General features: G+C 44.8%; 1 protein-coding gene across 5 annotated transcripts in view; it reads right to left on the bottom strand.

Moving 5' to 3' along the window:
- Dclk1 (doublecortin like kinase 1) overlaps positions 1-8,253 on the bottom strand; it is a 309,605-nt gene extending 301,352 nt beyond the window's left edge. For 2 of the 5 annotated variants that reach the window (XM_021157493.3, XM_029475006.2), the window contains exons 1-2: positions 8,040-8,244; positions 3,144-3,539 (exon numbers count right to left, since the gene is read on the bottom strand). In XM_021157493.3, coding sequence (XP_021013152.1) covers positions 3,144-3,519 — 376 coding nt within the window. In that variant the 5' untranslated portion in view covers positions 3,520-3,539; positions 8,040-8,244. Of the gene's footprint in view, positions 1-3,143; positions 3,540-8,039 lie in introns of all 5 variants that reach the window. The other 3 variants (XM_021157495.3, XM_029475007.2, XM_021157502.3) reach the window with 2 other exon arrangements.
- Positions 8,254-12,096: the final 3,843 nt, after the last annotated feature.

Below are 12,096 nucleotides of genomic sequence, written 5' to 3' on the forward strand. Positions count from 1 at the left end.
CCTCAAGCATGCTTATGCATAATGATCAGAGTCTAATAATAAAACAGAAAGTGCCCGAAGCATTTATAAATAAAGCCCACATTTGTCATAGTTACTTGGAATTTTTAGCCCGAGATCAAGTGAGAAAGAACAAACTTTAAAAAATAATTGCAAGCCAAACACACTTGTCATTGCATTGACTAAAGAGGTTTAAATTAAAACTCCAACACTGTCGTACCGGGAGGGGAAATGGAAAGCTGATATCATGAACTGATGTTAGCATAAATTAGTATGTAAAGTGAAGGATATGTGTCTAATGAGGACGAAGCAACATCTTGCATTTTAAAGGGATAAGCAAAAATGTAATAGACAAGAAAGCCAATATCAATGAATTTCCAGCTATTTAAACACTAAGTGCAGCTGCATGGTAATTGTCTGTATTATGAAATAGAAAAAAAAAGTTTTAACTGGAAATTAAAAAAAAAAAGTGTAGACTCACACATGCACCAAAGATATCATTCAACTAGGGAAAAAAAGTGTATTAAAAAGAAAAAGTTAAAACAATTTCAAACATGAGAATATTCCACCAGCAATCACTTTATGTTGGGGGGTAGCAGTATTGAGAGAAAATCAAAAGATGACTTTGTGAGCTGTAAAATTAGCTCTCAAATTAGATGCTCTTCCAGAGAACCCAAGTTCAGTTTCCAGCACCCACATGGTGTCTCACACCATTTCTCACTCCAGTTTCGGGGTATCCAACACCCACTTCTGGCCTCCGCAGGCATTGAACACGTGGTACACACACATACATGCAAGCAAAACATTCATACCTATAAAATAAATATTTTATAAGAGATGACTGTGTTTCTGAGATCAGCAGTTTCCACTTTTAGAATTAAGTGAATAATAAATACAATTGTAAAAACAAACAAAAAACACCAAAACATTGCTTTTTAGGAAGTAGTAGAGCAAAAATATTTCATTGAGATTCACTACCAGGTGTGGAAATAGTGGTTTTTGAGATAACTTTGTATTAGAATGTCTGCTTTCCCAGCAGAGAGAGAACAGATTGAAACAAGCACAAAAGTGCCATTTGTCGGAGCTAAATTCACAGCATAAGCATCTTAGCCCTGCCTCACTGGGTTCAAATGCTACCTCTACTGCTTCCTGCTGTGTGATTTTTTTGCCCTCCCAGGAGCACTGAGAAGGATCACACTCAAGAGGTCTCTCTGAGGGCTGAACACACTCTCAGTAACTTCAGCCGTCATAACTGTCTTCGACCAAGCCAACAATAGCTCGGAGAAGGCATCGTGTTATGGTAAAATGATCAGGAGATCAAGGATCGGTGGTGCTGAGCAGCCATAGGTAGGAAGGCAATACCACCATCAGCTTCTCACCATGGCCAATGATCAATAGGAATGGCGAGAGCAGATCAATTTTGAGTGGAAAAAGCAGAAGAAGCCCTCCCTTCAAGATGCCACCCATGTGACTCTAGGATAGAATGAGGCATCAATCTCCAGGTATCTGAGGACATGCTGTGATCTGAGCACGTCTTTTCTACAACACCATTACCCCACACAGGATGCCTTGTTCACTGGTCAGATTACCTGACTCATCTGATCTTGCTACAGAGCCCTTGGAAAATGCCACCAAATGTTTTACTTTCCCTTGTATTTACCAAGGTCGTATAAAGGACGTGGCACAAAAAAAAAAAATCAAAGTTGACACAAAGAGGCTTCATGTCACTCTTTCTCTTTAATTTGCTGGAAGTACCGACCTCTGAATAGAAGGAAAAGAGCCAAGGCTACAGGCATCTTGGCAGGGCGACAGGCCACCAAAGAGATGTGAATTCCCGAAAAGCAAACACACACAGCTCAGGCTGCTTGGCACCAGCTACAGTCCAGTCCTACTGTGTCTGGACTGGCACTCCTGCCAAGGGACCAGAGGACAGCATGGGGTGGGGGAAATCACACACAAGCTCCAGCCAGCTATAGAGGAAGACAGGGGGGGCTCTGCCTGTGTGCAGCCCTGCGACTGCAAACCTGGACTCCAATTCAATAGGTAGCAGGATAGGATGCTCCCTGCTACCTATACAAGCCCAGGACACAGCTGGATAGTGGGGCCTGGCCAAATCCTGCAGGAAGAGAGATGAACACAGAGTGACATTAGGCTGTATGCATTCTGATGGAATGCCACCTACTTTGTCCTTGCCTTCAAGGCTCAAGTTCAGGAAGACTTTTCCAACGGAAGCCCAGGGGTGCTCAGTACCGGTTATTGCACCCAAAGTCATTAACATAGTTATGATTCCTGTGGCAGTGAAAGACTTCATGCTGTGTTCGAAGGATGACGAGCCAAGGCAAACATGAACAAGAGGCGGGCAATGTATCATTTACAAGGAACCAAGCCTTGTCCCTGGAACAAAACTATGCTGGTTTCACATTAAATGTCCACAACAGATTATCTGTTAGCATGAACTGGATTTTAAAATAATACAAACAGACTAATTTCTTCCTGTTCTCGAATGCCCCAGGAAGACAATAACCCTGCCAAGAGGCGCCCAGTGGGAAGCATTGTCAAATGACCCCGTTTTTGGTTTAGTGGTCACCACTAACTTAACATATAACCATAGACACATTATTTGAGTTTTCTGGTCTCAGGTACCTAGTAATAAAATGAATGAATGGATGAATGAATGAATGAATGAATGTGTATGTATATATATATATACATATATATATGTGTGTGTGTGTATGTGTATGCATATATATATATATATATATATATATATATATATATCTCCAAATTCCCTCTCTACTCTAAAATTAATTTCATATCCTTGGTTCAGGACCTTTTGAACATCGTGGTCCAAAATCTCAGTTGGTGCCTAGAAACACCCCTGAACGCTGAGCTACACAACTGAAGACACAAAAGGACGTGGGTTTGAGAAAGCAAACAGTCCGCTCTGGGATTTGATATCTTTTCCTTCTGCCTGCTATTATTAAGGGCTACCGGCTGAATGCCATTCACTTTCTTTTCATTTTTTAAAAGAACAGGAAATTTAAGCATGTTAAACAGTAGAAGCTCCTAGCCATGGGCTAAAAGACAAGTGACCCTTAGTGACCCTTAGCTGCAAGCAGGGTCCCCAGAGGTTCTCTAAGGCTTACCTTCCACCAGCTGGTCCAGGCTGGAGATCTTCTTGAGTCCATCGATGGTGTAGATGGTTCTCACCCCCTGGGGCAAATTCACATTATCCGAGAGAGTTCGGGTCAAATCAGCCAGCAGGGCCTCGAAAGACCTGAAGCGGTCTGGGGAGATGGCATACACAATTCCTTTGAAGTAGCGGTCACCATTTCTGTAGAATCGAACCTTCTTGGCTTTCTTCTCGGAGCTGAGCGTCTGCAGGGTGCGGGTGCGGTAGAAGCTGCAGTGGGCGCTGTGTGTGGGGCTGGGCAGGCCATTCACACGGGACCCCCTGCTGTACCTCTGCGCCTTGTCCCGCTCATCAAAATGCTCCAACTCCATATCTCTGCCGAACGACATGGCTGGCTTGCTTATGGAACCTGCAAGCGCCAGAAAGAGATTCAGATTGGTTATGTGAAGATCGTGGGTTGAGAGACTCTGAGAGCAGCTGAGCTTAAACACTGGTGATGTATTTGGGTTGTGGAGTGGGAGAGAATGAGGAGGAGGAGGAGAAGAAGAAGAAGAAAGGAATGGAAAAAACACATCTCATTGGTAACGGCCTATTACTCAACCACAGTTTGGTTATATTCAACAACCCCCATTATTGCCTGCCTATCATCCCTCAGGCTGCAGTCACATCCTCTCAAGGTGTCACCCTCCCTATTTATAGGTCGAGAAACCGATGCCTGGAATATTTTCTCTTAAATTTCCCGAAGTAATATAGTTGAGAGATATTTCAACAGAAAACACTCTCTCCCACCCCCACACTCTAGCTTTGCCTGACTATAATGCTCACTGTGAACTGTGCCCAGGTAGTGTGCCAATCCCAGAAGCAGGTTTTAAAAAAAGAAGAGCTTTCATGTACTAAGCAGGGGGTGGAAGGGAAGTGGGGGATCAGACTGTAGAAGCTATCATACGTGTGCGTTTCTAAGACCAGGCGGAAAGGAAATTAAACCAATCCAGAGGTTCTATGCACTTTTAAAAAAGACTTAAACATGTATCCCATATGCTAAAATGTGATTTCATCTCAACCCTTTGCTTGTGCTTAGTGATAAAATGGGGTAAAAAGAGAAGATGTTAATCCCAGCACTCGGGAGGCAGAGGCAGGCGGATTTCTGAGTTCGAGGCCAGCCTGGTCTACAAAGTGAGCTCCAGGACAGCCAGAGCTATAAAGAGAAACCCTGTCTCGAAAAACCAAAAAAAAAAAAAAAAAAGAGAAGATGACAAAAAGATGGTCAGGAGAGAGAGAGAAAGGGTAAGATGTAAAAAGAAAGGGAAAGAAGATAGAAGAGGGGGAAAATGTGGTTAAGGGCAGGAAGACATCTTTCAGGCTGATGAACACACTTGGCCTCATACCACCTGTATAGCCTGAGAAATCTACCTGGTTGGCACCTGTAAGACTCAGTTGCAAACAGGAGTAGGAATAGTATCTACTTCATTATTCATATTCACTGTTAAAACCTATAAATCTTGCATATGATGAGTACTGATTTATTGATGGAAAACATGCCTTCTATTCCTGACCTTGGTACAGAGATTACCAGGGGAAACAAAACCATCTACTACCTCTGTTTGCAAGGCAGGCATCTGCTTATTGGATAAATCCACTCTTGCTAGAAGCAAAGTGATAAAGAATTGTCATCCTTGAAGGAATATCTGTGTTTCAACACAACAATCTAGAAAGTCGGAAAGCCTACATCATAAGAATACGTCTCTCATGACAAGATTTCAGGCACACTGAAATAGGCTATATGTGAGGTAGAACTCCGAAGGAAGAACAAAAGATCCTGCTACTTCCCAAGTCACTGATGTGAAGTTCAACCCAAACTCAACAAAACTTCTGCTTCTTCTTGTGACTTGTCCTTCACCTTCAGCAAACTGAAGCCCCTGAGCCGCTCAGAGAGAGTAGAGTTTACTTCTCAGCTGAAACGTCCATTTAATTTAAAATGTGTATAAACAGAGCATTATGGGTCATCCTCGGCCACAAATACTAAGTTCAAGGCCAACCTGGGCTACAGGAGACCCTGTCTCAAAAAGCTCTAATTTAATACTTACTCGTTAATTATCTAAAACTTGTAATAAGAAAATTCACAATGAAATCATAGTGAGAGAATTTGTAGAAATCATTCCAAAAAATGAATCAAGTAAAAGAAAGCAATATTGATGACTTGACGATTCAGTGACCAGTTCTATGAGAGAAGAGACATAAACAGAACCCTCTTCTAAAACTCACACAGCTCCAACAAGGCATGTAGTCTCATCAAAGCTAGGTCTGGGAAACAGGGTTGACCCAGAGTCTCCCAGTTACAAATGAGGAGTTGGATTTTCAAGTTCTTTTGATCGGGATTCCAAAGTTAGTGCTCTTGGTCTCCAGCCCCGTGACACTAGGTTCTGTTCCCATGGGAAACGTGGGTTTTAAAGCCACCACACTTGTCTGGGCTTTATCCTGGACATCTCTCTTCTGTTGTTAACTCCACTGAGAGGAATTAAAACCCTTAGTGTGAGTGCAGAGTATCTTCAGTTCAAGCAGAAAAACCGTCTCTCGTGCCTCATAAATAAGCGATTGTAGCCTAATTCTGCATCTTTATAAAAGCTATACCAGCTATGGAGTGGTTTTGTCGGGTTTGTAAGTAAATAACTTCAAAATAGTCACCAGTGGGACCAGTCCCATTGGGTATTAGCTGCATAACAGAACCCAAATTCTGCTCTGATATTGGTATCTGCTCCTACTTTGTTCATATATTTGTTAAGTAGTCAGTCTTCAAAAAGGTATGTGGGTTGATCGAGGAAGGGGATGGAGGAGATTGCAAAGCTATGCCCACACACTAAGCTCACCAGAACTTTAATGGTAAATGCCAAGGTGACTTTTGGTTGCATTTGTTTTCTTTTTAAAGGCACTGGCCATCCTTCCATTCCTAGGGGCTTCCTCCCAAGTTGACTTATGCAAAAGGAAATAAAGAGGAACCTAGCAAAAGAGTGACACTGTTATGTGGCCAGAGATGGCAGACATCAACTTCCAAGGGTCTTCAGTGGTTCACAATTGGCAAAATCAAAAAAAATAAAAAATAAAAATGTTTTGGCAGCGATTCAAACTGGGAATGCTTTTAGGATCAAGATTCCACACTAAATGATAGAAAATCTATTTAAAACAGAAGGGTTTGCTCATTTTAGTAACAGGCTCATCCAGGGCAGGCATTACATTCCCTGCTCCCCACCCATGAGCAGGCAGTGATGGGACCAGCATGACAGAGCTATGCTCGAAGTGAAATAGCTGCCAAAGCCACAGCTTCCACTAACTGAAAGCCAAGGCCCGCCGCGCACACTTCAGTCTTCTGGGAATCATGTGTGGAATGAAAACAGGTGCCCTCCCCTCGCCTCTGCTGGCTCTGCTTTCAGAGTCTTACTCACACATGTGAACTAAGAACTCTAGAAGAAAATTCTCCCGGCTTCCACAGCTTCACACTTCCTATACAGGAAGCTAGCTAGAACACACTTGGCCAGCATTTGCAGAGCATGGGAGGCTAGAAGTCTCTGGATACAAGTGTGGGCACCAAGAAGGTGCTCAGAACCCTCAGCCACAGAGACTACAAACTGTGGGTGGGGAAGAGCATGGACTCTTATCATACTCTACAAATATTATAAAGCCAGAGAAGCAGTGTTGCTCGTTGTGGGGTTTCTCACCATTCTAAGGAATATTATATTCACCTTTCTGTGAATGAGCTCCCATTTCATCAATTTTAGAAACACACACACACACACATCTAGCATAAATCCACGCCATCACACATAGAAATCCCAAGGCACATTTTAGCAGTTGGATTAGGATTCAGGTGGATAGAGAGGCATGGAATAAAAGACATGCATGTGTATCTCCGGAGTGCATGCACCACCCAAGCCAGCACATCACAGGATGTGTGAACATCTTTTAAATTTTCTTACATATAACCTCTCTTGAAATCCCTCCTAACCTGCATTCATGAAACATTCCATACCTAAAATGCTGCCCTACTTTCCTTTCCCATTGAAAGGCGATATATTTAGGAACAGTCATGACACGGTCTACCCCCCCCCCTTCGGAACACCCTGCAGTGTGGCAGCCGAGCGCGCGTGCACAGTAACCTGGGCACACATTCACAGGTGCAGTCAGAGAGGGAGCCCTGTTTGAATGAAATCTTCTTGTTACTTCTCTCACCCACAAGGATTTCCTTGCCAAATCCAGTGGCGATGCCTCAGAAACCTGATTTTCAAAAGCAGCCTCTTTTGTAGGGCATTGCGGCGCTGTGTGTGCGCTCCCCCTAGGAGGAAAATGTCTTTTCCTCTCTGCATGCTTTTAGCACTGCAGGTACTAATTCGTACACAAGGCTTCCTGGCTGTCCCCAGAGGAACTTGAGACCATGCAAAAAGGTACTTGCAACGCCTACACTGCAGCCCCCATCACCAGGCACATGCCACCCTCCTGGGCACTCGGGAAAGCATACACACAATAAGAGGCCAGGCCCAGCCACTCCTTCCTTGCCCACTTGGTCCTAGCTCCACAGTCAATCCTGACAATGACAAGCGCCTCTCCCAGCTCCTCCGCGGCTCTCTATCTCCAACAACAAGGGGATGGAAAGCCTTGGAGGGCCCAACCCTCCAGACTCCCTATTTAAAGCCGGTGGCACCAGACAAAAGAGGCAGGAGCCAGCAACCCTGGGGCCGCGGGCACACAACGCTTCCTGGCTGGACTAAACTAGCCAGCCCAGGGCAGCCGTCTTTCGAGGAACGGCGGGCGGGGCGGCTGCCGCCCAGTGGGGTCCATCCTGGCCAGGGCTTCCAGGGCTGTGGTCAGACGGCACCACCGGGCCTGCCCGCACCTTCCCCAGCCCAGGCAAAGCACGCACCGGTCGCGGGTGGAGGCTGGGTTGTCTGTGGCCGGCTGCTGGAGCTGTCCTCGCCGGGCTGGGCGCGGCTGGGGCTGCGAGCTCGAGCGTCTGGAAGCTGCGACCGCTAGTGCACCGATGCGCTGGAGCTGGTCCTCATTGAAATGCGGTTCTCCGCTCAGTCTCACTCCAGCCTCTCTCCCGAGGAGGGCGGTGGCGCGCAAGCTTTTCTTGTATCTCACTCGCTCACATGCCCTCCCTTCTCCCTCCTTCTCCTGCTCCGCCCTCCGCCCTCCTTGGCAGGGCGCGCCCACCGTGGCTGAGTCCAGGGTCCTCCCTCCTCTAGCCAGGCTTCTGGTTGCAATGGTCTTGGTAATCTGGATTGCCTGGACACCCCTCCGCTCCCAACCCTCCCCAGTCCCTAGAAGGACTTGCCAGAGGATGGGGGCAGATTGGTTGGTGGCTCGGGGAACTGAGAAAGAATATCCATAGAGATGGATCTGAAGCAGGTCATGTGCTGGGCAGAGAGGTGGTCCAGTATTGAGGTCGCCTTCATCAAAGGAGACCAGAGGAACTCACCCACCTACCCACACACCCCTACATCTTTTGATTTGGCATTGTGGTTTGACACGCCCTTCCCAGGAATAGGGAAGCCAGTGGGATTGCCCCTCAAAACTGCTTTTTCTGAACTGTCCTGGGAGACCAGATCTGGACCCTTCAAACTAAGCACTGTAAAGTAATCCTCCGTCTCCCTACTTGGGGAGGGCCACGTTCCACTCGTCATTCGCGATTGACCCCAAGACATGAGTCACTGTTGAGATGGTGGCCTCCTGCTTAGGGCTTTATTTCACAATAAGCCTTTGATAACTTAAGGCCACACTTAGACTGCTCTTGGAGGCCTCTTGGCTGCAAGACTGGCAGTCTGTCAGGGTGGAAAGTCCCATAAGCTTACACAAGCCTTCCCTCCCCGAACAAGAATGTTCTCAGAACCCAGATGTTCACAGCTTCCACTGGATAAAAGTATCCTTTGGATACAATTCTTGGGTCTGGGACCCCATCCCAGGTATCTCTGAAACATTTGCATGGCTCAGTATGCAGCCTAAATATTTTTTAAGTCATTAGACAATACGTAAACAAATGCCAATATATGTATTTGTTTGTCTTACTGACTCTGGGCTGCTCAATAAAAAACACAAAATTAATTTTTTCTGCCCACTGGATCCAGTTATGTATTTTACTATTTATTGTTACTAAAAGTTATTCTGAAATACTCTCCCGAAGTATTCTGTTCATGCTGATTACCCTTTGTTAGAAAATGCAGCCAACTGGGATATGTATTACATATTCAATAAATGATGAGATATCTACTTCTGAGCTACTCAAGAGGCCAGAGATGAGTGTAGAATGCACTCACCAAATTAACTAGATGCAAAGCACCATGCTCTGCTTCTTCAAATTCTAGTGCAAAAGTAAGGCTCGGAGCTAAGCCAAGAGATGGACACCAAACAAGTCTGTTTCATTGAGACCAGAAATCAAGACCTCCGCTTATCTTGCCAGTGAGGAATCCCCAGTGATTTCTTCCAAGTGTATGACTAATAGAGATCCTACCTTGAACCTCCCCCCAGTGGACATGCTGTCAAGGTCATTTCATTTTGTAAATGACTTATTTATCTCAATTTTATGTGTATGAATGTTGGCCTGCCTGTATGTATGCATAGCACATGTGCGCAGTGCTCCTGGAGACCAGGAGAGAATGTGGTATCCCCTAGAGCTGGAGTTGCAAGTGGTTGTGAGCTGCTGTGTGGGTGCTGGGAACTGAACCCAGGTCCTCTGCAAATGTAATAAGAGCTCCAACCACTGAGCCATCTCTCTAGCCTCCTTGAGGTAATTTATTAAGCATTTCATATGACTTAACCGTATCTTACCATTGTTATAGGGTCTGCTTAAATCCAACATAACTCAAACACCAGGTCAATGAAGATGACAAAAATGTATTGTAATCAAGTTGTTACTGGTTCAGGACCTCAGAAAAGACTCAGGAGCTGAACTGAAGCAAAGAGCCAGAATATCACAGGATATTTAAGCTCACATCTCATAAACACTTGCGCCAAGTTATTATTACAGTTTTCCACCAATTAGTATAGGAGTTGGCTCTTGGGCCTGGGAATATTACCTTAGGTTAACCCAGATAGCAAGATGGTGTTGTCCTTGAGATATCTGAATTCAGACAACTGTCTCCTTACAAGTTGTCCCTGAGATATTTGGATTCAGACAAGTGCATCCTTTCAATAGAAGCTGTTCAGCTATTGGGAAGTCCCCAGATCCCCTAGAGCCTAGAACCTTGAATTTAGTTTGCCCCTGTGATTAAATGGGAGCCTAAAAACAAAATGGCAGTATTTAGAACAAGTTGGGTTTTTGTTTGTTTGTTTTTTGAGAATTCCCAACACTAGGGTGTTTACTTGGAAAATGAAAATAATGTGATAAAAGAAACAATATCTCTAGACATTTTACCTTCTCCCCAAACTACAAGTAACAAGTAAGTGGATGAATGCCCTCAACAATACCATGGCCACCGAGCTACGGCCGTATCATAGCAGAAAAGCATGCTGGGTAAACCGCACCAGGAACCTGACTAGACAAATGTCCAAAGTTCTCCCAAGGCAGCTTAAGTCTTTAGAGGATACAATTCATATTTTATTCTCTGAGAATTTCATACAATGTATTTTGATCATATTTGCCCCCTGCCCTAATTTCTTCTAAATTGGCCCTCACCTCCCTACTATTCAGCTTCATGTTTTCTTTTAAATCCACTCAGCTGTTATGTAACGTCTTCCTCCAAGATTGAAACATCCCATCCTCCAGGAAGCTCCTGAAGCTAGTAGGTAAAGTGACCCAAAATAGCTGCAGAAAGCCCTGAAACCAACCAGATTTACTAACTTCTCCCTGCCAGGGTAATCTAGAACAGCTGAGAGTCCTTCTCAGATGAGACAAGCTGCAAAGAGGACTCTGAGACCAGAGCCCCTGTCAGAAAGAGGTTTAGGTCAGGGGCACTTGGAGTGAACATTGTCTACCCAGCTGAGCCGCCTGCAGGCTGTGCAAGGTACTTCGGTTTTCCTACACTTTCTGAGCCTTCACCCATGCTGGGTGAGCCTTGGTGATGCAACTGTCTTTGAGTCATTTCTACTCCTGCAAGTAACCCAATAAAACTCAGTGGGTCACCAAGTTAGACTTTGGGGTATCCATACATTGGTCTTCTGTGGGTTCCCAATCTGGGGTAAGTAGGTGTGGGTGTTGTGTCTCCCAAAGGTGTCTTGTCACACAACACCAGTCCACTTTGTGTTACCCAGCTACTCTTGGGATTAGGGCCTGCCCTATAATGTCATTTACCTACCAGGGTCACACACAGTTTAAACAACCAACAAACCAAACACTGACCCTTTTCCAGCAGAGGACGCCCCAGATCCCCAGCCAGAGTGGGATGGTTTTGTGTGCCCACCTCCCTGTATTGGGATTTTGTCTGTCCTGAGTTTTTCATGGGTCGTGTGCATTCTCCCACAGGTCACTGTGAGTTCATGCGGGCAGCCATCATTTTGTGTCCAGAGAACGGTTTCCCTGTAATAGCACCACCTCTGGCTCTCGGCATCAATCTACCCTCTCTTCATCAATGGTTCCTACGCCTTAGAGAGATAAATGTGTTAAGTGTATCTGATGCAGGGTCTCACTATGTAACCTTGTCTGACCTGAAACTCACATACAGACTAGGATGACCTCAAACTCAGAGATCTGCCTGACACCACCACCCCTCAAATTGTGCCACCAAGTCTGGCTCAAAACATGTTTTAAATTGGCACTATTCCCCTTTATAAGAAGGAATTGATCCAAAAACTGACTCTGTGTGTGTATATCTGTATCTATATCCATATGTATGTATATGTATATGTATATGTATATGTATATGTATATGTATATGTATATGTATATGTATATGTATATGTATATGTATATGTATATGTATATAGTCTGACAAGACACATAACAGGTGGAACCTAAAAGGAAGGAGATTTTTTCTTGACTCAAA

The sequence above is a fragment of the Mus caroli genome, unplaced genomic scaffold, assembly GCF_978045245.1.
Source record: "Mus caroli unplaced genomic scaffold, Mus_caroli_1 scaffold_3, whole genome shotgun sequence".
Lineage (NCBI taxonomy): Eukaryota > Metazoa > Chordata > Mammalia > Rodentia > Muridae > Mus > Mus caroli.